The 27996-nt window shown below is 39.0% G+C and overlaps 2 protein-coding genes across 16 annotated transcripts in view; one reads left to right on the top strand and one right to left on the bottom strand.

The window, feature by feature from the left end:
• Window positions 1–23097, top strand: part of LOC118269551 (serine/threonine-protein kinase Doa) — a 52243-nt gene extending 29146 nt beyond the window's left edge. For 3 of the 10 annotated variants that reach the window (XM_050707023.1, XM_050707024.1, XM_035584692.2), the window contains 12 exons: window positions 6281–6407; window positions 8571–8753; window positions 16608–16689; window positions 17352–17418; window positions 17882–17995; window positions 18344–18434; window positions 19275–19454; window positions 20079–20208; window positions 20653–20797; window positions 21225–21330; window positions 21604–21751; window positions 22734–23097. In XM_050707023.1, the coding sequence (XP_050562980.1) occupies window positions 6281–6407; window positions 8571–8753; window positions 16608–16689; window positions 17352–17418; window positions 17882–17995; window positions 18344–18434; window positions 19275–19454; window positions 20079–20208; window positions 20653–20797; window positions 21225–21330; window positions 21604–21751; window positions 22734–22804 (1444 nt within the window). In that variant the 3' untranslated portion in view covers window positions 22805–23097. The other 7 variants (XM_050707025.1, XM_050707018.1, XM_050707021.1 and 4 more) reach the window with 7 other exon arrangements.
• A 1432-nt stretch (window positions 23098–24529) lies between these two features.
• Window positions 24530–27996, bottom strand: part of LOC118269578 (NADP-dependent malic enzyme) — a 51576-nt gene continuing 48109 nt past the window's right edge. For all 6 annotated transcript variants that reach the window (XM_035584745.2, XM_035584746.2, XM_035584742.2 and 3 more), the window contains 2 exons: window positions 27751–27874; window positions 24530–26007 (listed from right to left, as the gene is read on the bottom strand). In XM_035584745.2, the coding sequence (XP_035440638.1) occupies window positions 25868–26007; window positions 27751–27874 (264 nt within the window). In that variant the 3' untranslated portion in view covers window positions 24530–25867. The remainder of the gene's footprint in view (window positions 26008–27750; window positions 27875–27996) is intronic.

Raw genomic sequence — 27996 nt, 5'->3', positions numbered from 1 at the left:
ACGCGTAATTATAATTTTCAGGTCGAATAACGGGTCTTTCACTTGCGCTATTATCTCGCAATATGACACATACATAAATTAGTACAAAGTCACTGTACGTAACGAAGTCTTTATTTGTATTAGATTTGGTTATTATATACAAACATTTAACATAATAAATAAACATACTACAAATTCGTGGGCGCCAAGCATAGCCATAGCTTAAAAGATTCGTCTCGATAGCGTTCTCAGTGAATGTTTCAAGGTCCTGTCCTGGTTTGTGCTCGCAAAGGATTTGTCAACTCGGTAGGCGTTATGACGTAACTAAGACATATTTTGTTCCTTCCTCCTGTACGGCTGCACTCGGAACTGATACGTGATACTGGATCATCAATCAATAATAAGGCAATATTACGAGCAGTGGTAATGAAAAGAGAAAGTGCAACAATTGCGATTACAGTAAAATAAAAGTATATTAATTGTTTTTATGGCTTTTCCTACTCATCATGACAATAAAAAAAAAATTAACCATTTAGTACCAAGAACCTTAGTCCGTTTAAATTGGATTAAGGAAAGCAAATCATAATTTTGAAATTTAACTGATCAAAAAAAGAAAATCGAGCGTAGTTGATTTTACAACTTCCAAAATAGCTCAAAAATAACCCCGTCAGCTAACACAATTTTCAACTTGAACAACTGAGAAAACATTCACCAAGTCATCAAAAACACATCAGACAGAGAAATTCTCAATTGCCGGTAAAAATTAAAATACATAGAACGTAGGTACATACCTATGTAAACTTTACGTGTTATAAAATTAGGTGAAACCTAACAATATATAACTACGCACATTGTAAAAGTTAAATAATGATTTAATTTGGTAACTATTTCGCGTCTTGACTGATAATGTTGAAAACAGTGTCCTGCTCACGTAGATAACCAAAACACGCTCATGGTTTTTATTGAACTTTCACTTCAGATTTCTTGAACAGTCTGACTGACTTCTTCAATAATAAATTGTAGCATGTGTATTTTATTATTGAATATACCTCTACTAATATATCTATATTGTTGATCTTATAAGTATATGCTGTTTATTACATTAATTATATCTATATAATTCTCTTAAGAATTCACATAATCAATCAATAGTTAATAGAAAGCTAGACATATTTAGCCATACCTAAACGAATTTTATTTTGCTTACACAAATACAACAATTAAATGTTTTATTTTTCCATGTCTGAGTTGTCCGTTTGGAATTTACGGAATGGTCTGCCTTTTATAATGCAAACTGATTTAAAAATGTCTATCACTGACTCATCCAATACTTTGGAAAGAGATGTCGATAGTGACCAAAATATTTAGTACCTTTATGTACTCACCTGATTTTGTTCGTTTCATTAATGTATTAAACAAATACTATTAACTTCAATTCATGCATAGTTAATGTATCAACATTGGAGATACAAACCCGCAATTATCCATTTTCATGACGAGGTAACTTTTCTTTATCGGTGGTTCGGTATTCTAATTATGGCTAATGGTTTTTAGTTACGCGATCAGGCGAACTCGTGGTGTGTTTCAACGTACCTACTCTGTACTTAATGTATTAGGTATTTTACTATGAACTAGAATTAATTTGGGCCGTCTTCCTCACGCAGTGTTAGGTGTCCTAAATGGTATTTTATTCTATGTGTAAATGAAACTAAAATAATGTCAGTTTTCGTGTTACTCTTACTTGTCGACGACGACCGACGCGTTCAGTTTTGCTTGTCATTGACCCGACGAAAAGCGGTGCGGGCGGGTGATTAGTCGTGGCTGCAGCGTTGACACGGTTCACAGTAATCGCTCATCCGGCGCGGCCTTGTCAGAGTGCCGAGAATCCATTCTTCTGGTATGCTACAATTTAGTTGTAACTTATCACTAGTATGGACCCTTTCATTTGGACGGGAGTACTTCCTCGAGTAAAACAATGTAGGTACTTAACTACTGAAAGCCTGAAACGAGTATACATCATGTGCTTCGGCTGTCATGCTGTGGATCCTTGACCGGGTACTTGTTCGTGTCACGTTGCCGACTTCGGCTTTCGATTTCGTAACCAAGCCCGCAGTGTGCACCGACCAACCGATCGATTATGGTCATTGTGCCAGAGGCGTTCCACTCTCGCTATAATTTTGCGTGCTCCGTTAGCTCTCTGACCTTTATACTCTTCGTTGTTTGTGCTAATTTTATAACCTAATAGTGTTTTTTCTTATAATTACATCAAGTCACACAGGGTCGAAGAAAGTAAAATTAAATAAATACCAGTGAAACAAGAGATGATTCAATACGATACACGTGTTGAGTATTTCTAAATATAAAGAACCGTTGTGTGAATGCCGTTGTTACTTGAACGTTGACCGCGTTGCAAATTAATGTTTCCCTTCAACGCTTTTCCATCAAACGAATTTGTTGAATTTCCTTAATATTGTTACGCCTCGCATTACAGGTACCTGTAACTTAAAGGGCACTATAATAACATAACTTGAAGTCGGAGGAAGTTGTACATAACAACCATATGTAACAAAACCGGCCCCAAGAGATAAACTCACTTTCTCACCAGATTTTCTACAAATATTGACAAATATAGTTATTACAAGTCAGCTGGTCGCCGTGGAACCGAAAGTACACATTGTGAGGACATAAACACATAACGCGACTCGCAAATTACGACCAAGTTCGCTTTCACCTTCAACAACCACCTCAGACTGTAATTAAAGAGTCCTCGACTACCGGTATCCAACCAAGAGGAAAGAAAGCCTAATATGGAATTCGACCAATTAAAATTAATGGTAGCAGACGATATTTAATGAGAGACGAATATTATGCTATTAATTAATGAAATTAGTTTGGTGTCATGTCAGTGACGTGTGGGTACTGGTTACACTGGTTTTAGAGTTTTATGAAATAGCCGGTTTCCGAGTAGCTTACACATATGAATGCCTACATTGAGGCTTCGAATCTATAATGTTATGTCGTGGTTCGTCGAAAGTGAATGTTCCGGTGTTTGTTATTCGCGACGGAGTCCGTGTCGTGTGACGTGAGTCGCTTTGTTGAACATTGATACCACCATCGAGTGCCTTCTTTAAATAAAAGTGACACACGTTGTGCAATCAATACTCACGACGTTTACGATCACGGCACTAGTAAATTGAGACAGCCAACTAAATATATTGTACTACTTATTAAAGATACTATTTAATGGCATGCCATTCGAAATTAAGTTAAAACCAATAAACTTGATAAGGTTAAAAATAAAAGAAATAACATTCAAATTTATTGTTTCTGACTAAAATAGGTAGCCGAAAATTTAACAAACCATACCGATACGGTTGTCATTGACATTCGACAATCCGAGCGCTTGACTACAAATATATCGACCTCGTATGTCTTTAAGAAAAGGAATTCAATGAATATTATTCACATACCTAATAAATCCTTGCAAATAACTTCAAAGCCTTTTGACAGGACACAAGAAAATATCCCAAATTTCAAGATTTCAACAGTCCAAATAGGTTATCTTTAAATAAATTATTGAATTAAACACAAATTACACCGTAGCCTAACTTAATTGTGCCATACTAAATCACTTTCGAAATCTGCTTGTACGAAAATAATCTGGGTCAGCGAAAATGAAACAAAAAAATGGTAGGTACACAACGTTGTCCCGCTTACAAGAAACAGTGAAGTTTCTATCAAACTAAATGGCCGAACTCATTATAGTAAAACTAAATTAAAACTAGGCTTACAATGTCTATTGCCAATATCTGCGAAGTGTGCAGATCTCTAATTTAATCAGATTATTCACTTGTTCACCAACCTAATATTAATAAAATTATAGAGTAGACCGATAATTACGGATTTTTTTATATTTCTTTTCTGTTGTCGCTAAATGGGTCACAACTCCACTATGAATCAAATATTGAAATGTATATTGTGGAATACTCGAATGATCGATTTAGTAGTGACCATATGAAATGCAACAAATTAAATTGACATCGTTGTTTATTTAACATATGGTCTTAGCACGAGATTGCGAAGGCTCGCAGCCTAGAAACAATAAAGTGTTCAAGTTCAACTTGTCGTATGGCGCTAAACAATGTGACATTAAGCTCTAGATATGAACGATGCCCACGCAGTCCACTTCGTCTGCGCCCGCGCTCGTGCTTGCTTTAACGACACTACAAACTGTTTAAGGAATTTATTTTTACATTATATCGTGTACCTTTACTGCTGTATACTATACTTTTATGCTTTATGTGCAAAAATAAAGATTCTCAGGTACAATCAATAATAATCATAGAAACTGTCTCTCATAACAACATCTATTGCACAGGAAACCTACTTTTTGCGTGTTAATAAAGTCTCTTTAAAACGAGGGCGAACCTCCGTTGCCTTATAGCAAGATCATAATGATTCTAGACTTACTGCTATGTTAATAATTTTCGGAAACCGAATCAAATCGAGGCATCGGGATAGTCACCGTAGTACCATTTTTCAGTCAAGAAATACATAACTGCACCTTTTTTATTAACTAGTACCAAAGTTCGTTTCACGAACCGAACTCCAAATTTCATATTCAAGCGATTCAATCATTCAACCGATTTATGTGAATAATTTCAGGTCAATTTTAAATAAACTAAATAAAAATAAAAACAGTTATATTTCTTTCATCGATATTTAAATAGAAGTATATTATACTAGACAAACTCCGGTTATTCATATCTAGTACAAAAATAAATTAAGTCACTCCGCAATTAGAACATTTTTTGTGCTTCCAGCGCACTTAACATTTTCACTACATACTTTCTGTTTTACCGCGTCATCTTGACTGCTTTATGTGAATAATTGTGATGATATTGTCAAGAATTATAATTAAACGTAAATTCTTTTGTGAACAAGCGCGACACAAATATTTCGCTCAGCTTTCTCGTATGTAGTAATTCCACTACTCGCCGCTAGATGTCTATTAATGTACACATCTCTGAAATGTAACTTATTTATCTTTATAAAGTACCTACAGTGTAGTAACAGTAAGTAATCTATTTTATGCATTATCTCCTGCGTATACATATTTATCTCCACTGCGACTAGGTAAACCAATTACGTACATTTAATTCTATTAGTTGCGCTAGCGTTCGTCGTTCAGTGTTCTTATGTTATTTTCAGTTGGGTCTTACTGGTGTGAAGTTTATTTCCCTTAATACAGTATTTGCATTTTAAGCTTCATTTTCTATAATGGTCCTTTCGAAAATGGGTGACAAAAGCGCCAGTTTTACGTTCACTGATCATAATTTAATAAATAGCCCACAAACCTTTCGTGTTTGCTGGTAAGTCATACATAGCTAAGTTTATTATTACATGTTTATTAAATATCATTTACTTAGCCAAATTATTCTCTTTCGCAATGTATTACAAAATGTTGCCATGAATTTACTATAATTTGTGTCAAAGTATACAAACGTCAATCGAGCGGTGATTTCTCATAGACGATGACATTGTGCCAATGACGTGAGGTTTGATTGTTCGCTTGTTAGGTTGTGACGGCGGGCGGCGGTGTTTTGAAATGAACACTTGATTGTACGCCGCTTTACTTGAGCCGGTATCTTGTTCACGGGCGAGCTGACAAAGCTGGCAGTGTGTCGGCGACCGCAGCTCGCGCCGGGTTCTCGCGGACTTACCACTTACGATTGTCACCAAACAGCTGCTCAGACATTCAAACTCATTTTACTACATACCTAATTTCAACTTCCCCGCTTCATGTGTTATCGCTTCTAGTAACGCTCGAATAAAAAGTGATTTATGTTACAGTGACCTTGACTGTGAAGGCTTAACCGCAGATATTAGGATTGTGTGTTAACGTAATTGTAGGGTGCGGTAATCACAGTATTTATTTTAGATAAATTTCTGTTTGTATTTGAGGAAATAAGTATACGTAATACTGCCTAATAAGTATGCGACATTTCACATGTTGTCACAAGAACGATTATAGAGATAGGGCACCGTCAAACAGTTAGGGACGGGGCAGAGGCGGTGGGCTGCCTTGCGGGCGCTCCTGAGCGCTTGCTGCCTGCCGCCACCCGACCATTTCTCACAGCTGATAGATCCACATTCTGCCCATGGAAAACGCTCGCCAACGTTAGTAAAACTTCGGCTAAACTTAGCTTACACACGGACCTCACCTAAACGTTCGTTGCATACATTGCACTGCCATGTCCTACTCACTAACCCTACAGTCCATCGATCGATGATTTCACAGCTCGGAGCACTCGTGGAGGCGGAGAAATGAACGTTCTAAACGGTCACATCACCGGCGTTCGCCTACATCACACAGACGGAGGAGACACCACCGCGACGAGTCTTCGCCACGTTCACCCCCTGAACAGGTGAGTCCTACTGTTTCTTTTTCTTATATTATGAAGATGTGCGAAAGGATGGTGCGACTCGTAAAATCCAATCCTCGCCATTACCTCACAGTAATGTCCACCCGTAAACCTGTCTATCCTTCACTTCTAAGACACAATACGTACTGCACCTCATAAGCAAAGTGCGGAACCAGAATAAAGCGTAAAACGTCAGCGTGCCTGTTTGGGATTACACGCGGGACGGGTTTGGCTTGCGAGTGCGCGTGCGCCTTCGCCCGTGAAGATGTGCGCGAGAGACGGCGACCTCCTCGCGCTTGCGCCCGTTCTATTTGTGTTCGCCTTCGTCACTCGGAACGCCTTCAGTCAGTCGCAAAGCTGAGCCGGCCGCCCGGCGCGTCTCTGCCGCACCGAAATTCTAGTCACCGCGTCGGGCCGCGGGCGGCCTGCCCCGGAGTCATGGCTGCCCAGCCACCGCGTCCTCCTCCTAACAACCTCCTGTTCTGCAGTCCTCCGCCTGCCCTTCCACACGTGTTACTACTACCCAGTGATACTGCATGCAGCAACGGCGATCTCCAAGTTGCATCCAGTATTACCAGCCAAACAAACGAAGCCGATGCTTTACACGAAATAAACAACGTGGGTGTGCCCACTTGTGAAGATTTTTACGATGATCAAGTAGAACTTATTGAAAAAGATCAAAACAATGAATACCAGTTGCCACCTGAAAGCTATTTACGAAGAACACATAGTTTTGACGTTTCTGAAATTTACGCTGCAAATATCGCTCACGAAATCGACTCCCGCGCATTCCGACATAGAAGATCTGAACCTGATTTGTCCAAGTATGGATTATTTGCCGAAGTAACTATGGAGTGCACACCTATGCAACCACCCCCTCTTGTGCTCAATAACCCTTTCTATGATGGTTCGTATGCACTGGATCCCAATCAGTTCAATCCAGCTATGGTGATGCTACCTGATAATTATTTAGCTTTTGAAGATTCATTCGTCCCTACTTGGGATTATAAACCTGAATATCTAATAGATAGAGAATTTAATCCCGAATTGTACTATGATGGTCTACCTTTAATTCCTTCAAACGATCCTTGGTCTGTTTATTGCAATGAAAATGCTGCTTTTGAATATTATGCTCCTAACTATGAAGCACCTTTGGCGGGGGAAGGTGTTCATTATACACCGTTAACTGATTTAGACTATGCCATACCACAGTATATGAGTTTACCTGTAGTGGAGGAGGCGAAAGTACAAAACATAGAGGGCAACGTTAGCAAACTAGAAAACTCAAATCAAACTAGTGCTAATGAACCTAGTGACAAAAATAACAACGATGAAGCCAACACACACAATAATGATATTCCAGTGTCAAATGTCGTAGTGAGCAATGTAGTTAGTGAAGAAGAAAAAGTTAGTGCCATTGATTCTTCTGTTAATAGAGAATCAACACAAAGTGAGGAATCATTGAATGCAGACATTTCAAACGACGTCACGTCTAGTTTAGCTTTTGTTCCTAGTAGTAAAAGTTCCCAGAGACCTGATGATACTGACGACACCAGTGATGACACATCGCCGTGTTCAACAGATTATCACGAAGCATCTGCACTTGATTTAGTACAAAGTCTTGAAGAGCTTTCTTGTTGTGATAGTAATGATTTTTCCCAAAGTAGAGAAGAAGTTTCACCGACGGTTCCAGAATTGCCCACGTTAAGTAACGCTGTGGCTACCGTAGAAAATCAAAATGTAACTAATGCTGCAGTTATAACTACTACTACTGCTGCTTCTTCGAATTTACCTCTAAATCAATTGCCATCCATTCCATTTCACGAACAACCTCCAACGCAAATACCTCCTGTAATAAATAAAGAATCTGAAAATGAGCCCACAAAAGCCACGGTTAATGTAGAAAAAAACTTACAAAATTTAGAATCCAATAAGAAAGTAGCACTGAGCCATGAACCAGAAACAATAAAACCGATAGATACATCACAGTGTAATAAAACGAGTCAGCAATTACCAGAACCGTGTGTCCGTGACAATAATACTAATGATCATGCCTTGAAAATAAAACAACAACCTCCTGTTGTTCCACCCGCGGTGCCCACGTCGTGGTTGGCGCCAAGACCGCAAGCTAGTGGTACTCAAACAAATGTGGTGCATCCGCCTCAGATACGTGTCCAGAACGCAGAAGGCGCTGTGACAGATTTGCAGAAGAGCCCCAAAGTTGCCTCGCAGCCGCCCGGGAAATCACAGCAACCAGCAGTGGAGCCGCAGCCTTCGTGCTCCTTCGTACCGCAACAACCGATTCAAAGTTCACAGCTCAAACCGGAGAAACAGTCCAAAGAAGTAGAGGTCAGCCAACATATCTTATACTTTAACAAGCCTCAAACATTATTTTATTTGATGTTATATTAAACATGTTGTATGAAAAGTAACTGCGCCACGCGCTGCCAGCGCGCGTGTATTGAGAGCAATGTGCATCTATTTTAGCATATATTATTAGGTCAAGGATTTATCACTATCCTCGGAACGCTGTTAAATATGTTTAAAAACCGAACCAAAGGACTTCCTCTTAGCCTTAATAACGTTTGTGCTGTATTTAACCTCTGCTTTTGCTGTACAGAGTACGCAATTCTCGACATGCATATAGCATACTTCTTTGAATACTGAAACGTCACATTTGCATGGATATAAATTCCTTTAGGTTCCAGAAATAAAGAAGTCATTATCAACATAATTTCATCTATGGCTGTGTGTATTCTTAACTATAATAGAATAGAACAATAATGATTTTTATGTACCAATGTGTAATAAACAACGTTGTATGATGTTCTAAAATAGTATCAGCAGCTGGCACGATCTATGAGATTCCAAAAGCGATCGATAGATGGCGTTGCGAGTTGTTGTTCTCAAACAGAAAACATGAACGACGCATGCGCACAGAAATAGTCTCTCGATGATCACCTTCACCTAGGAGAGAACCGTCATGCATATATCTCTACAATGATAACACTAAATACATTAGATTTTCGTTGTTATTTCAAAAGCATCGTCAATGAAAAGAAGTACTTTCATATTATTATAACATTTTTTCGAGTTTACATTTGCTTTCAGTGTCGCGGTAACCGCAGTTAAAATAACCAAATGTATTAGTTTCCGTCCTAAGCGTGGCTTGCAACAGAGAATAAAATATTTTCTTGCTTCGCGTTTGCTTTTAAACCTGTAAATGTAAAATTGGTTCCGATTTCTTAAGAAATAAACACATCAAGTTATTTAACTATCTAATACAGCGTGCAGTGATTCATATCAAACTATTAAACAGTAAGATACTACAGAGTTTGACAATAAAGAGTTAGTGGAAATCGTTGTGGACTCATACTTGATACGTTTGCCTAATGAATGCTCATCAAGAGGCGTGCTCGTCAATTGTATTGAATTGAGAAACCAAAACTAAATTGTAGCTTGTTGTATCCGGATCGATGCAGATGATATCGTTGTAGTGGAAAATGTAGTAATAAAACGAACACATGGTTTCTCATGTAGCGAAACTATTGTGTGCGATGTTTAATCCACCATCTTGATACCTGGACAAGGAAAAATCCTGTATTATTGCTACAACTGAAATGCATTAAAATTATTATAAACTAACGTATAATAAAGAAAATCTATAATTGTTACGATCACATTATCTAGAAAATAAAGAAAGATATAACATTGAAAGGTTTACCCTTCAGCTTGTTTACGCAAAACTGATAAGAATGCAATAACATTTTCTCATAACATATTACATAATGAACTTTCATCTAGGAGAACTAAAACAGTAATAGATGCAGATGTAATTCACATTACTTGCAAGCTGTTTAATTAGATTTTAAGTAAACAATGTTTTTACAGCATTCGTATTTGTCTGATAATAGAATTACAATAACCATTATTTCATACATTCAATCTGTTCGTACGTTATTAAGAAATATCGTTAATTAAATAGGATTCTATTAGTCACGTTAGGTTATTATAAGTAGTTAACGCTTAATGGTTGTTAAGGGTCAAGTTCATAAGGTAGTGAGAGAATATGCTATCGCGTATCATTAATACAATAGGCCGTGGCGTGCTGGCCGCAACGGGCGAGATATGGTCTGATAAATGTGGTGCGCCCGTTGTTTTGCACACCTATCTATTTTGTAATGCCCGATTCCTTCCGGTCGACCTTGCCCATATCGTTCAGGTTGCGGCACCACTACACGTCAAGTGCACGGATTTGCTTCGCCAAATATCACTTGCGATTGCTAGCACCCGTCTGTTTCTTGCCTTGAGCATCTACTCTCGTGTCGCTGATCCTTCTCTACTAATATTCAGAATTGCTCTTGTTTCGTTTGTGGCGTTAGGTATTTATAAAACAGTTTCGATTAAACAAATTGTATTGTTTTGCCCATTTTTGTTTTCTTTTTACTTTGCTATAAATAGCTCACAATTCTATTTCAACTATAAACTATTGGCGACATATTTGATTAATTAAAATAGTTCCAAATCATTAAAATACTCACTTGCTGACGTTATGAATACCAATATTGTAAATTCCTACAGCTAACAATACGGTACACACAGTACCTACTTATATTATATCGTAGGTATATTTTGTACGTAGCTCTACACTAGCTTTTTCTCCTAGGTCGTACGTGCGTTTACAAACACGCAATTTGCATAGAACCCGCACCAATTCAGCAGTCTGGCCTCTCAGTCACTGCGTCAACCGTGCAACCAAATATTGTTTTTTTTTTTTTAATTACGTATGAACTGAATTACGCACTTATTATTTTGTTATCAAAATAAATATTTAAAATTAAGATAAAGGGCATTGCCCCAAAGTTGTACAATTCAGTGCGAAAACAATTAGAACAAGAAAGTATTTAGGTTTATTTAGCGAGTGGAACCAGTGTGTTTATTAGTACATACCAAAAATTCCCTTGGTATTTTGTCGTCGGATCGACAACAATGTTAACGAGTGGGACGCGGATCAATCCTGTTTAAACCGATACGAAAAAGCTTGAAATTGTTTGCTCCATTTGTGCATGCCATCTTTAATTAAACGCCATGGAATTGTGGTCCTCGCGCAGTCAAGTCGCAGTCGCGGAACGGAGTACACATTTTACTCAACTGTTTTACAGCGTTTTAGTACAATATTTGAGTTGGGTTATCTTTTTGATTGTGTCATCTGTGTCGCCCGCGAAGTTAAGTGAGACGTGCAGTGGTATCGCGGCGCGCTACCCAGTTGTGTAATAACCGGCCGGTTGGCCACCCGCCCCACGACGCCGGCGGTTCCGTCGCTCGTGTTGTAAACTAAACAGTGCTCACTAGACACGTAGTGCAGTGCAGTGCAGTGAAGTGCACAATGGCAGAATTGTCATTGAAACAAGACCGCGCGCGTCTCCCCTTACGCTTCGGCTCTTTCTATGAGCTTTACAAGAAGTTTCTCAAGGAGCACGGGTGCAAGTGGCATGATGTATCGAAGTTACTTTCTGTGGTCGCAGAAATCCTATTCGATGTAGACGGAGCTTGTAGTCGACTAGCGGGCAAGGTCAGTCATAAACAACGGCTTGGCATAGAAAAGTTACTCCCATAACTGAAGTATCCTTATACTGATGTTCAGATTTAACATAAATTGAAATTACCTACATATATTGCAAAGTTCACTCAAACTAGGCAAACAAAAAAAAAATTCCGCCAATACAAAATATTAATATAAAATGCATCACAATGAAATAAAATAGGTATTCCAACTAAGATCTGTAATAACGTCTAACAAATAAATAACAAAGCATTCACATTCAAATAACATTCACATGTCTCTTTAATATTATTTAAGCAAGTGTTATCGTATTTACGGAGATGTCATGTTTTAGGCTAATGAACTGCTCATAGGTACAATAAACTAACTGTATTCATATGTACTACTCACTGAAATTACATAATACAGCTGCAAATGTGACCGTTATTTATACTCATTCAAAAATGTGTTGCTTTGCTTGGCCCCTTTAGTAATAGGATGCGATAACACGACGGCCGACCCTTTGGGAGTTCCTTTTTACCTGCACCCTAACAACAAACGAGCAAAACAGCTGTTCGGCATTTTGAACAACATTCAGTCCTTCACGTGGCGTCGATGTGCAATGTTAACTAATAATTCCCATGCGGTAGTTATCATGAACAAAAGTGACGATAACTGTGCTACTTGTGGACATATTGCATCAGTGTTGTTATTAGTGACTACGACCTATCTGACCGTTCACAAAATGAAAACGTTTTGCTTGCTAAGTGTCTTGGAAAAAATCATAAAATTCAATTATCCGGAGTTGATAGATGAAAAGGATTGTCAACTGGTATGTCTTTTCAGAATAATGTTTCCAATGTAAAACAGCAATAAATTGTCGTGAAATACATGCATCTAGTTAAAAGTGACAGATATTGATCGGTAATTAAAAGCAATACGGTAGTTTGTAACGACGGCGACGCCGTCTAATCGTGTTGAAAAATGTTTACTCGCCAAGTGAAAGTAGAAAATTACCACGCAGTGGGCATATGTACTATATGCTTTGGTAACTGCGAGTGAGCTATTTTGCGAGAATGCAATACAATTTTGTGTTGACTTAAAATGACAACGTTACTGTGCAGTATTGTAAAGCAACTGCCTACGTATTTTAATTTTATCTTCGAACCCTGTGTTTTAGAGAAATAAAAAAACAAATGATGTAGTTATCGATAATTTATTCAAATAAATAATAATAGATAATTCTTGGAACATTCCGGAATCAATCAAGGTTTTAATACAGTCTGCCGACTTATTAGAGAACGCGGATGAGGACAGATATGTTTAACACAATGATAAGCGTGAGAGCGCACGTACATGGATCGTGGAGCGTTAGTTTATCATCTCAAGTCCGGTAGCCCGCATCCGCTCATCTCGTATTCATTCTCAATAGATAAAGCATGCTTTGACACGCTGATTTGATAATTACTAGAAGTACAAATTACGGGGTTAGGCCCAATGATGCGTATATAAAGATAACACTGCGTGTTCGCTGCGCACGCGCCGTGTTGAGGCTTGTCCGCGTCAGACTCGGCCACCGCCGGCATTGTTCACAGCTCACACGCGCTCCACTGACCTGGTTACCTACAGCTTATTGACAGAACTGTCTTGGCTCCGCTGCTCACCGTTCAGAGAAAGGTGTGCATCTATGAAACAATGATACCATTTTAATTTCAACCTATAAAATGTATAAGTTTCAACACTTGTTTACGTTTATATATTTAACACGTATTGAACATCCATAAACACTTATTGTCAGGAATATTATTGATTTCTTAGTAAATAGCTACTTAATTAAATACCACGTATAATCCATTGTGTATTAAATTGTATTGATAAAAATTATTTCCTTGCCAAAATCATGACGTGAACTAAATAGAACCTAGGTGTTATTAAAAATAGGTCATTAACCTCTGGCTACTATATACTCCGATAATAGAAATTCGCAGAATAGGCATGAAATCTACATTTCAATAATACGAAAAAACGTAGTAAAGTGTAATGCGAAGAAATGTGTTCGCGGCGGGCACCTCGGAGTGCGCGGGAGGGCGCTCCCACGGGTTGCCGATATTTTTAGTGCACGACGATTACTTGGCACCGGCGGCCGCACTCGGTTGCGCTAGTGATCTTTCTGAAATTCGTTCGCGCTTAGGTACGCTCTCGATCTCGAGATAGACCCAGTCTTATGTCCGGTGGCGAAGAAGTGGTCGTGTAAAAAAGAAAGTCGCGGGAATATATCAATGTGTCGTGATAACGGTTCTGTCGTGTAAATATGACTATTATGGACTATTATGTGATATATCCAGGCTAAAGTGTTTCCACTAAAACAGTAAAAAAACAAACATAATGGCTAGTTTGAGCACCAGTGCTAGTGGTACGACTAGTCCTCGTCGTCAACGTTATAATAGATCTTCCACCACGAGCGTCACACAGCTACTGTCAGACGGTTACTCCAGTTTTATCAATCGTTTAACTCGTCGTGGACCATCCGAGAAAAGTGAAATTATTTCAGACACAAAACTTAGCACTGCGCGACCGCGTTTCGACGAAAAACTCATTTCAAACAAAAATTCCGCACTATCGAATGTGCGACGGTACGAGAACAATGGCCACATCTCACCATACACATCTTTGACGTCCGGTGCGCCAGCGCGGAAGTTGAACGATGACCGTACGTACTCGAGTTACCTGGGCGCGACTAAGTCGCGCGTCGACACATCACCTTTGCATTCTACCTCCGGGATTAGCGCACTCAGCCGCACTGACTCGTTCCGCAGAGCTCATTTGAAGGATAAATCATCACCGTTCACTAAGCGGTACCCATTGAAAGAGGCCAACAATAACATTGATGGCATTTTGTTAGGTAGCACGCGTAGTCGATTGGAAGACAAGTATTCCTCTGTTTTAGATAGGATAGCGGTACAGAAAAAAGAAAGGGCAAGGAAAGAAAAGGAAGACCGTGATAAGACATTAGAACCTGAACCGGTATTATCCCGAGGACTGATGAGGAGTCTTACGACAGCAGTTTTTGGTGAAAATTCCTTTAAAAGAAATAATTATTCCCATGAAAAAATTAGAGATAAAACTCCTTTCAGAAACACGGTGGACAGACGACTGTCTTCTAGTCATAAACAAAAAGATGATTACAAAAATGGATTTGACATTCCATTAAAAGATCGGCATTATGGTAAAGACAGAGATAGTGTATATCGAAGACATCAAAGAAGATCACTAAGAGCTGAAAAAAGCGAAAACAACGATAGAAAAATGGGCAAACTATCATTGCGTCCAATAGACATAAACATAAACCCAGCTGTTAGAGATTTAGTATCACCTCCCCAACAACACATAAACGAAGCTTATGGAAAATCAAAAATAACAAAAACTCCTGCAGCTTCTCCTGCTAGAGAGGTGGGACGACAAAAACAAATATATTTTCCATCAAGTGACGAAGACGACGACAAGACCCCGGTAGGAGACAGAGTGCTCAGTGAGCGAGAAACTAGGCGGAAAGAGATACAGGGGCTCATCATGAAGTATGCACACGTTGATGAGATGTACGGACGTATCGGCGAAAAGGAGATTAACGAGAAAACGAATGGATTAGCTGCTCCAAAGAAGGTTGAGCCGTTAGCTGTTGGCGATATAGTGGTGCTGCCGCCCGAGCTGCGCGGCCGGCAGCGGCCGCAGCGGCCTCGCCATCTGATGCGGCACGCGGCCACGCCGCCTGTAAGCACAAGCTAACACACCGCCTGCGCACTGTGTGCCGCTAACAAATACCTGGTCCGTGGTTTTCCACATTTATTCACTATTTACATAAAATTATACTACCGGTAATATTAAAAAAATGCGTACCTATTTGAAAAACAACAAAAAAATAAACAGTTGACATAATAAAAACATAGAGGGTGCATGTGTTTCACTACAGTTTATACGATATGAATTAAACAAGCTAGAGTAGAACAAAAAGTAAAATAATAAAATCAATCTTATGAGGGTATCTTAAAAAAGCTTAGCGCGAGCAACTAATTCACATGGCAGTTGAGTTATACAGAAACAAACTAATAAGAACAATGATAGTGCATGTCCTAAATTTCTTTGTGCGTGGTTTAAAAGCTAACATGTGTCTTTTGTGTGTTAAAATGTTTTCAAAAACAAAAATTAAAAGAAATAGCGTTAGTTCTGTTTCCCGTATAGTAATGTGTTATATGAAATAATTGTTAGTTAAGAGGTTCGGGTGGACATTTATCCTAAATCACCTGTGTGGATGTAGATTGTGTTAGTGATCGGAATGCGAGTGGTGTGGTATATCCCAATCCCGGAACGTCCCGTCCCCTCCCCGGCCGCGCGGTGCTCGGCCGGCTCGGCCCCGCTGCGCCCACCCGTCCGCCCTCTAACAGCATGCCTCCGACACACCATACCAATTGTCGCTTGTCTGACGGGCAACCGTTCCATTGTCTGATTGTTGGGTACAACACTACTCGGGTCGTGCGGATCGTGTGGCGCGCTCTCCGTGCTTGGCGGGCTTGTGCTGGTGTGGCGTGATGTCTGCGCGGCGCGGCTCGGCGGCTTGTGCGGCTCGGCGGTGACCTCGTGCGGCGGCGCGGCGCTGGCGCATGCAGAGCTCCCGGGCACGCTCCTCCGTCAAGGACGACAAGGACGGACATCTGGTCTACTGGCCCGGATATGTCATGGGAGCGAGATGTTCGTGTCCACACCCATAACTTAAACAACTTTTTACTCATACATACATACATACACACACACGTACAAACACACACACAAACACCACACAACCACACACATAAATACACATTTCAAACATGACACATACAAACAAATCACCATACATACACACATACACACAGACAGACACAAACAAACACAAAACGAAATGAAACATTCATTACACTTTCAGAATAACTAGAACTCATACTAGTTAAATGTGACTCACAAAAACATAACACTACACGACAGATGGCTGAAAATTGAACAAGAAACGAGTTTTCTCACACATTAACCACCGCCAAGTCCTCGCAGTCAGTGATTCGTGTTTTGAAGATTTCAGACTTAAATTTTTCTGCTTTTTAATTGTATTTTTATACTTTTGATAAAACTAAACAAGATTACAGATTCCATTTGGATGTGAAATGAGTCATGTTGGAGCCTCGCACGTTGGTTACCTGTAACTATTTGTTGTTTCCTGATACTGGAGTAGTTGATGTTCTCAAGAATTGATATCATAATTCTCAGAGTCTGCGAACGTGTATCAGTGAACATATAGTGAATGGAATACCAATGTCGATTCCATCATGACTTTGTGCCGCGTACATTTGATTAATTATGTTGCCTTGGTTTTATTGCAGACAAAATCATCGATACGCTCGGTGAGGGCACCTTCGGCAAGGTGGTCGAGGTGAAGGACTTGGAATTGTGAGTATCTTTCTTTATACATTATACAGACGTATGCTAGTAAGTTATTGTAATCTCTGCGATACTATCACTAGTTCACTACCACGCTGTACTTGTGACTCGTGGTGAAACGTGTAAGTCTCTCACTATATTAGCATATCGCTTTGTAGTCTGCATTAAAACGTGAACCACTTTTATGTTATTTGTAACTTTACAAAACGTGACAGAAAGCAAACAAGTTATATCTGGTTGAAGGATCAGTTGTTGGATAATAGAGTAGCTAGTTCTGTGATAGTAAGGCGATGTGGTGTCGTTCACATCGGCGCCGGATGATGACACGCATTGTTTGGCAGGACACGCCTCGCTAGTAGTTATTCATTTCTATTTCCATTTGTTTATAGTAACACCGACAATTTTTAATACATATTGCCAAAATTCCAAGTTTTATATTCAGAAATAAAGCACGTCTAATTATACATTTCAGGGAGCACAGAATGGCTCTGAAGATTATCAAGAACGTTGAGAAGTACAGAGAGGCTGCAAAACTCGAGATAAATGTATTAGAAAAGTTAGCAGAAGTTGACCCTGATTGTAAAAAGTGAGTGTTTGATATTATGATGTGTTATTATTGTGCTCGACGTCACGTGTTGATAATAGTCGAGGCTGGAGCGGGCGACGCGCGACGCCGGCGAATGTAGCAATATTTGACCTTGCACGTTTATATGCGACGTTACTGCTCCTGGCTGGCGACTCGCCAACGAAGAACCCCGATGTCAACTCCTAACACACAAAAATACCGTCTGCCCACTACACCGGCTCCACATATTATTTGATTCCATGTAATTCATTGTATGACGCCACTTTGTAAAGGTTATATAAAAAGAAAACCTTTATTTTTAGTGCAAAGTGGAAAGTTTTACTCAAACACTGTTTTATTCTATTTCAGCTTATGTGTTAAGATGTTGGACTGGTTCGAGTACCACGGACACATGTGCATCGCATTTGAAATGCTCGGCCAGAGTGTATTTGACTTCCTGGTGAGTGTCAAGTTATTATTATCGTTAGTTATGTTGTCCATGTAACTGTACACTCGTACACGCGTACGATAAACGTTATTAAAAACAAGTATTAACGTCAATGGTAATGGCTCTCCGACATGCGGGGTTTTTACATTGTCCCCAATTAATTATATACGCCGAGGTTGAGTCATTGATTTTGACAATTTACACTAAAATTGGTTAAAGAGATAATTTAGTCAACTATTCTTTGGCTATCATAAAATATCCACCCGACTACCATCTAAGGCACACACAGAAGTATATTCACGCAAAAATAAAAACAAACCAAACATCGTTGTCCCGCTACAATCACATATTGGATTTTATAGCAATATTTTGGTTTTCCTTACCACAAACTGTAGTTATTGTTGTTGCTACAAGGTAAACTATATTTTTATATTGACTTCAAACGCTTCATAAGTGGTTTTTGAGTGTTGTTGTTCCATAAAATCGTTGAAATTGTTCCCAGTACATGAATATGAAATCGGATTTACGTCTGGCTGCGTCCATTCTCACTTACAGTCGTATATTCTGCATTTCCCGCTTACGTCATAGTTTTTGGTCCTGAGCCAGTCTCATTCACGCAGTTGACACGTCCTGACATTACTGCAATGTCATCAATTTACTTTGGGATTCTATATAGAGAAAATATTTCACCTAAGCCTATAATTGAAATCGGTTAATTAATTTAATTAGCATAGCTAATACAAAACTACAGGAACATTTCTTGCAATCACGATACTATTCACACAGCTAAACCCACATACAAGATGTCTTGTATAAACTTAATATTAAAATGAATGTATTATGTATTTACAGAAAGACAATAACTACCAGCCGTACCCGCTCGAGCAGGTCCGGCACATCGCGTACCAGCTCATATACAGCGTGCTGTTCCTACATGACAACAAACTCACGCACACCGATCTCAAGCCAGAGAACATTCTCTTCGTCGACAGTGACTACGAAGTCGTCAGCGTTTACAACGCCTCTAAAAAGGTACAACTTCTACATCCATCATTCATACAACCAAGTCTTTATGCTATAAAAAGCAAAATTTTATAAATAATCGCACAATACATTGCGGAAAAGGTAATTACCCACCTGAAAAACAAAGTGACGATGACGAACAAAGTTCACTAGTCTGTCGCCCATCAACAGTATGTTAAACATTTTTGGCAGTTGGCAGAGCTCCGCTGACGCATTTACTTTATATTTATGTAAAATACAATATAGAACATTCGGCCGGATTCCATATAACAATGCAATAAATAAATGTGTTCAATGTTTGTTGGAAACACGAAAAATGTTAACGATCGCACAAATCGAACCGCTCAGTAGCAATCGTTGCAGACCTGTACTGTGTAGTTAGGTATAGCGTTGAATCAGTACACCACGTGTGATGGCCAAGTAATGACTAATCGCTCCTCAATATAGAACTCTCGCTATTTTCGTCATTTTCACGAGAATCTCTACTGTTACAGTTTTAAGATGATTGTATTACCTAATACTTTAAAGATATAAGTGAATTTAAAACTAAAATCTACAAGGAATTGATTGTATTCTATTTCTATAATATGGGTAAATACACAGTAACCTAATATTGTTGTATTTTGTTTACAGAAACATGACCTAATGCGTGTGAAGCGGAGTGACGTGCGACTGATAGACTTCGGCAGCGCCACCTTTGACCACGAACACCACAGTACCATCGTGTCCACCAGGCACTACAGGGCGCCTGAAGTCATACTAGGTACGATATCTTTCTACTAATTGTTGTAACCATGATTGATCATGTAATTCGTTAAGGGGTGCCACACAATTACAAAAATTTGTCTATCTCACGAAACTATGATAGTGTGTTAAGTAGCCAGCAATCTTTGACTGGAAATGTTTGCATCTCTCTGACAAAATACTTCACTTACCACCCTGATCTTGATGTGTTTATTGCACAACCGTTTTCGTCGGTTACTTGTTCCTTCCATTGTATTAAGGAGCCACTGTAAAAGCTTGAATCAAACTGTAGGCACATTGCTAGTTTTCGTGTTATGATGACTGACAATTTCATTCCGATATAATCCTAATAATACATTACCCTAGACAAAATAAAAACAAGAAGGAAAAAAAAAAACTCTTAGAGCCATGTAAAATAATGTCGTAAATGCATTGTTGTAACAAAATATGTATTCTTTTCCAGAACTGGGGTGGTCACAGCCGTGTGATGTCTGGTCTATCGGCTGCATCATGTTCGAGCTCTACCTCGGTATCACACTCTTCCAAACACATGACAACAGAGAACATCTCGCCATGATGGAGAGAATCTTAGGACCTATACCATACAGGTATGTGCCATGTTAATGTACACCAGACATCATGTCTAGACAATAATTTTAATTGTTTCGCATTCTTTGAATCTGAATATAGAAATGTTTGCGTTATTATGTCGTCTATAAATTCCAGAACTCGCCAATGTGTCTGCATTCTAAAAACCCAACGTATGTTGGTTATATTGGTGTGTTTACACTGGCGCTGCGAGTGTTCTGATGTCTTTGTTTACTCGCGCACCGCTCCACTTTACCCAACTCTGCGAGCTGAGTACTTATAACCGACATGCCGAACGACTTAAATAAACACACCGATTTGTTCCGTACACATACGTACCGCGTGGTATAAATACTTGTCTGCTTTTTCAAAACCAGGGCAATTATTATCGTCGCATACCGGCCCCACATTACACTAATTATAATATTCTTATTTGTGTCATTTCAGAATGGCGCGCAAAACAAAAACAAAATACTTTTACCACGGAAAATTAGACTGGGACGAGAAATCGTCAGCTGGCAGATACGTCAGAGAAAACTGTAAACCACTAATGGTGAGTACAACCGCAAATAGCAATCGCAACCTGGCTGCTTTATTATCCAATGGTATTTTGTAAATAAATACATGTTTTAACGTAAATATGTAAGTAATTACGAGAAAGTTGCGTTTCCTTTACCACTACAATCAATTTCTACTCACGACACCTTTCTAATTGAAATGTTACAAATAAAAATCCATATTTGACAACAAGATGTTTATGTACATTCAATCATCTATAATGTATTCGAAAGCTACCTACTTAATGCATGGTGTATCTTGTCTACAGAGGTACCTGCAGAGTAACAGCGAGGAGTCGCGGCAGTTGTTTGACTTGATCGCGCGCATGCTGGAGTACGAGCCCTCACAACGCATCACGCTGCGAGAGGCACTCAAGCATCCTTTCTTCAACAAACTTCCACAGCACCAGAGGCTCGGTGAGTAGTTATACATTGTACATATAAGTCCTACATAGACACAGTAATAAACAACAATATATTTGAAACAGGAAAATAACAAGATCCTTGCAATATTACCCGTTTGGCTAAACATAGACATTTACATATCACTATGTTATGTATATAGTGCTATAAGAATATTTGTCGCCACTGGACAATTTATTCTACATAAAATAAAAAAGAAAAACTGAATACAAATAAAATGTTCAAGGAAGCTCATTTGAATGTTTCGTAACTTATAAAGCTGTAACTTGTGACAAGTGATCTTTTGTTATAGGACACCAGTTTACAAGGCCATCATTCCTTAGGTCAGGCCTATTTGTCGTTAGATGCTTACCTATTAAAGCTTTTTCTGTATTATACTTAATGAAACACATGTTGCGACATGACGTTATCATTAATTGGTTTTACATTGTGCTGTTAGTGTGTCATTGATTTCTTTCGCTTTATTCACTTTTTGTTCTCGTCCTAACCTACTCTGTTGATTTATTATTTACTTGTATTCGAAACCGGCAATCAAGCCATCTGATGATTATACCGTGCTGCTCACTTCGTCACATTCGAAAACTAAATATAGCAGTAGGTATGAAACTGCATAAGCTGTTACGTAAACCTAATCATATACGAGTAATAGACGTTCTTACACTGTTACGTAGTTTCATACACTGTTGCATACGTATCATGAAGTTCTAATAATTAATTTAGCAACCTAAATTAATTGGATAGATAGACTAGATCACCATATCGGCTTATTTATGCCATCAAAAACTTTTTTAATATCAGATCTTTCTAGTATGCTTGCATGATAAATGTATTTTTATTTATTTATGTTCCAAATGAGAACTTGATGATGCTAGTGTTGCAAAATGTTATATATTTTTAACGTATTGTTATATATTATAGCTATTGCTTAAACATTTTCCCCGTGATAACATAAATAATAGGAGTGTATGTGTTACAGGCAATGACCGGTTGCGATGCAACGGTGAAAGCTCAGGGTCCCGCGAACGATCGCACTCGCTCAGCAGGTGAGCGGCAGTCGGGCGCCGTGAGGCTCGAGCCGCCGGAGTTTGAGTCCGGCCCGGCCATCCGGCCCGCCCCGGTCCGGCCCGGCCCGGCGGCCCGCAGTACAGCGATAGTCAAAATGGCGCGGCCGCATCGTGCCCGCCGACCGTGTAAACTTGTACAGTTGTAATGAAGTGATAAGTGATAATTATTTTGTCGAACATTGTAATCTAGGTAATATTTTGTTGTGAATCGGTACTTCTCAATTTGTATTTATAAAGTAACTATTATTCGAAATAAAGACTGTCAGTCTGAAATAACTTGTATTTTTTTTCTTTACCACATTACACATCATGTCATAAACACCTATCGAATACTTAACTACTAATTTTCAATATTTTTCTTAAGAGGGGAAAATTCATTGACTTCTCCCGCCTAGGCGAAGGCGCGAGGGCATCAAACTCTTACTGACTAAAAATCACCCCACCCACTAAGTAAGGTAAACCCACTAAGCAGTCAGCAGCTCCAGATAATTTTCAAAGTTACGGCAGATAGATTGGCTTTGCCTAGCCATTTAAAAATCTTGCAATAGGTACGAGTAGCCACTGATGGAGGCTGTAGCACAGAGGCACAAATTAACGGCGTCTTGAAAATGAGAGGTCTTTATAACTTGTTTTGAATTATTTAGTTTATGCATCTCTTTGAAAGTAATCTTGGCGGCGACCTTCGGTAGCATTTTTATTTATATGAATCAATATTGGGCAAACGCTGGGTTTTGATCCAACTAAACTACTACTTGAACTACTTGCATACTTACGGCGCATTCCAATAACCTACCGATCGGTAGATTTGCCTACCAGCGGTAGAAATTTTACATAAGCTCCATACAAAATGTGTCAAAATTCTACCGCTGGTAGGAAAATCTAATCGGTAGGTTATTGGAATGCGCCGTTAATATACCTATTAATTTTCCCTGATTGAAACAAAGGCCAGCCTCATCGGCATCCAATATAGGGTACGCACCCTATGGTGGGTGAGTGTTATTACGTAATAGTTACGATGTATTTGCATAGTAGCTTCTGCTAACGGATTCGCCCGCATACCTGCGGGATTAAAAGTAGCTTATATGTGTTATTCCAGACCATAATGTCTATCCCTGTTCTAAATTTACCGAGGCCGAGGCCGAGTGGTGGCATGTGCGACTGCCGGGCAAGGGGTCTCGGGTTCGATTCCCGGGTCGGGCGAAGTATTACTTGGCTTTTTTCGGGTTTTCGAAATTTTCTCAGTGGTAGCACAGAGTCTGGAAATGTGCCCGGTATATGGCAATAGGCTCACCACCTATTACATGGTACTTACAACATAAATTGTGAAAAGTGGGTGTACACAGTGGCATTACGTGCCATAATGTGCACCTCTGCCTACCCCTTCGGGGATTAAAGGCGTGATGATATGTATGTATGTTTAAATTTATTCCGATCCCTTCAGCAGTTTTCGCGTGAAGGAGTAACAAAGTTGCTATTACATATTAACTTTCGCATTTTATCATATTAGTATAATAATTTATCCCATTAGTCCATTGCCATAGAATACCTACGTCTTATTTTGTTGATGAAGGCAGAAGCTAGGTACAATGAATATATAATTATTGACTATTGCGTGTTGATCATATAATCAATCTAAAATTAATTTTGGCAACGAAATGTTAGGTAGGTACTTGTTATTCAACAAGTTGTAAACAAAAAACAACAACAATATGTTACAATCAATTTATTTCAAAAATTTACATATAAATACCGTACATTTATGGTTTAAGTTTTAACTTATACTATAATTTTAAAGGAACGTCATGCAATTTAATCTAATTCTAATGTACACATTATAACCGCAAACTGCCCTCAATATACATTGCAATAACATTACATGAACAAATACAAAACCTGCTTGATGGCTATGTGCGAGCTTAGTTACCAAGCAATAATTTCATTAATAAATAACACTTAAGTACAAAATAAAACTAATTTCAAGGTTGCTTTTGGAATGGTGAATAAATAACAGCAAGGGTCGTCACACACGCAATGTTGTTGTGTACATCGATGTTGAAGTAATATTGTAAGTAGTGAGTGGCTCGCCGCGTTGGTTAGCGGCGCGTGTGCCGCGACCCGCGAATTAATATAAACAACATCAGGCGGCACAATAAATGCCTCTTGTATTTCGTTAAATATAATTTCAGTCACTTAAACCGCCATATACGTTAAGTTCACTTAACAAATCCATTAGAACAGCCCGTTGGTCATCAGTACGATCGACTTAACAAAATAAATATTCGAAGCTAGATTCTGAGAACACTGCGAGCGCTTGAAACTGAAACATTGAAACACTAAATAACGTTCATACAGGATTTCCACGTTTATTTATCGCTACACTGAGGTGAGTAAACAATATTACCGAGTCTTCCACTGCTAGCATAATGCAGACATGATGATATTTACAAAGTAACACGATTGGCGATAAATTCGAGACAAAGCATATTACGACACATTACATTCGACGCGTTATATCAGTAGAAGCGCGTGTACTGCCAACTCTTTGTTCCTTACTTTTTATTTCAATTGGTCCGAGCTAAGACAGTTATCCCATCGCTGGTGATTTACGAGAAGCACATTAGGTAGTACCTACTTGCATAACCGTTCGCGCTGATAATTTCTGAAGAAATATAAGCTCGTATTAAACTAGTGAAGCGATATCTCACCTGATAATACTAAATCTTTTGTGAAAAATAAGCGATAGTTACACGGTTCCTCGCAAATACTGGGACAACTGCCTTAGGGCGAGGCCGATACCTTGCTTTGCGACGACACATCGCAAACATCTGCGACGCCGCACAACGCAATGAGACGCATACTACACTAATCGTTAACGTCTTGTTGCGCGACAAGATTTTGATCGCAATTTAGATATTACCGTTCGAAATTGTATATAATGTATAATGCGTCGTTGCAACACAGCGTTTCAGCCTCGCTATAAAGTTCTGATTGAGAATGGCGTCGTACAAATGAGTTGTGTGTTGTGTCCAAGCGCTGCGTGTGGTTCCTAGATCATGTCGACGCGCAGCATGTCGTCGCGCGGCCACGTGTACACGGGCGGCACGGCGGCAGAGTACCGCACGTCGTACATCTGTGCGCGGATGAACGCCTCCGTGTTCTCTGGCTGAGGGAACACTGATGCCTTGCCTGGTGAAGAAAATATTATGTTTATTAATATACTTATATTAAATCTACCACCACACACACTGGGTTGACTCTTACACCTGAATATCCAAAGTGTGAAAAATTCGACCTTACAGCCCAATGTACCTATTTGTTATATTTAACTCGACTTTGTCTATTTCTATTTACGTATCTTTTAAAGTTATGCATGACCATGTCACAGGACTTTAGATTCGGTTATACTATCGGCTCAGATTCGAAAGATTTTTAGTTTCGCGTGTTAGTACCCGAATCACGTTTAGTTGATGTTTAGTCGCTTCAGTTCAGTAACCTATTCTTCGAATCAGTATATTTTTAGCCTGGCATACTTCACACACATTCTACAATTCCAATTTGTCTACTAATACCAGACAGGTATTCGAGAAAACGCTTAACAAATTAACTTCATAATTCATTCGTTTAATAGAGATGCGAGCTAAAATAAAATTAATTTGCCGACAGTATGACGCACGAGACACATAACTACAAATTTTATGTCGGCCTACGTTGAAATATCTAGCAGCCTTAAAGAAACAAATATTATGGTGATACGAGCAGCCATTAGACCACTTTAAAATATCTGTAATAATGCCGAGGTCACGCCTAAACGCGCTGCGGTCTACAAAATGAGATATTTCCGTAAACCTCAATACACAGGCGCTATGATTCATCGACAAGCTCGGAATACAATAGGTAGCCAAAGGTACGTCAACTTCTTGGTAAATTATTTTAGAACTGCTTAGAACGAATCGAGTGTTCCGTATCCGCATTAATGAGTATTTAATTTTCCTTTTTTATTTTTATCTCTTATGGAACATTTGCAGATCTAAGCTCTCTAAGCCCGCTTCTCATGCATGAGGGCGCAATTTCAAAACTTATCAACGGCAAGTGTCAATCAGTCAATGTGACTTTTTTGAGTTATATACAGAAACCTGGGCTTTTATTTTCTAATTATAAGATTGAAATCCCCAACCCGGATCGAGCAACCGTGGTGATTAATACTCGATCAAACCCTTTTCGTGTGAAATGAAGCGTTTCGTCAGCAGTGTACCCACATATAGGATGTTGGTGTGTGATGTGGAACATTGTAGACGTTATCAATCATAGGATTCTCAATCGAATTTATTTGTAAAAATCATGAGACGTTTTTTAAAATATGGTGTATAATGGAAGAAGGCGCTAAGATAATTTCTATACCTAATGAGTAAAGAAATAAAACCGTTATCTACAAATTCAACATCGATAAAAAACTAAACTAACATTGTGTGTAAATGTTTATAACTAAGGCTATTTTTATACCGTTCTGTGTAAATCTTGCGCATTTCAAACGTACTGATAAAACGCAAAACGTTGACGTTTTTATTACTCATATGTAAGAACTCCTCAACTGACTTCTTTTAGATCGACGATAGGGCAAGTCCTTAATAAATCTCAAATTCAGGAGTAACACAATCAATCCATTCTTACTAGCAGAGTAGCAACGCGACAATCGCCGCTTCGTATGTCGCGGAATGCTGCTCATGAATATGAGCCTCTAGCATGGCTTGAAACTAGTCGAGTTCCTCGTTCTCAAACAGTTACGTGAGTAAGCCGATGACATAATAAATAAGTCCTAACATACTTTAAGATTGAAACGAGAAATAAACTCTGTCTCTAAGTATGTATTATAGAACAAGAAAACTAAGTAAATGTTCTATAAAATCTTCAATTTATATAACAAATACTGACCAGTTTGGTAAGCGTGTTCGACGATCTTCTTGGCGATCTTGACGGAGCAGTCCTGGATGTCCTTGAGGGGCGGGTACAGGCTGCCTTGGTCCAGGTCCGCTTGGCACACTATCTCGGCCAACGCCTGTATCACGGGAATATCAGAGTTAGCATACAGGCAATTATGCCAACGAGGGAGCGGCATTATTACTGATTATTTTCTCAAAATAGATGACAATCCTCAGAATTATTTTGATTTCATTACTT

Source organism: Spodoptera frugiperda, chromosome 30 (assembly GCF_023101765.2).
Source record: "Spodoptera frugiperda isolate SF20-4 chromosome 30, AGI-APGP_CSIRO_Sfru_2.0, whole genome shotgun sequence".
NCBI lineage: Eukaryota > Metazoa > Arthropoda > Insecta > Lepidoptera > Noctuidae > Spodoptera > Spodoptera frugiperda.
The sequence above is the reverse complement of the archived record's forward strand: the minus strand, read 5'-3'. Positions and strand labels throughout refer to the sequence as shown.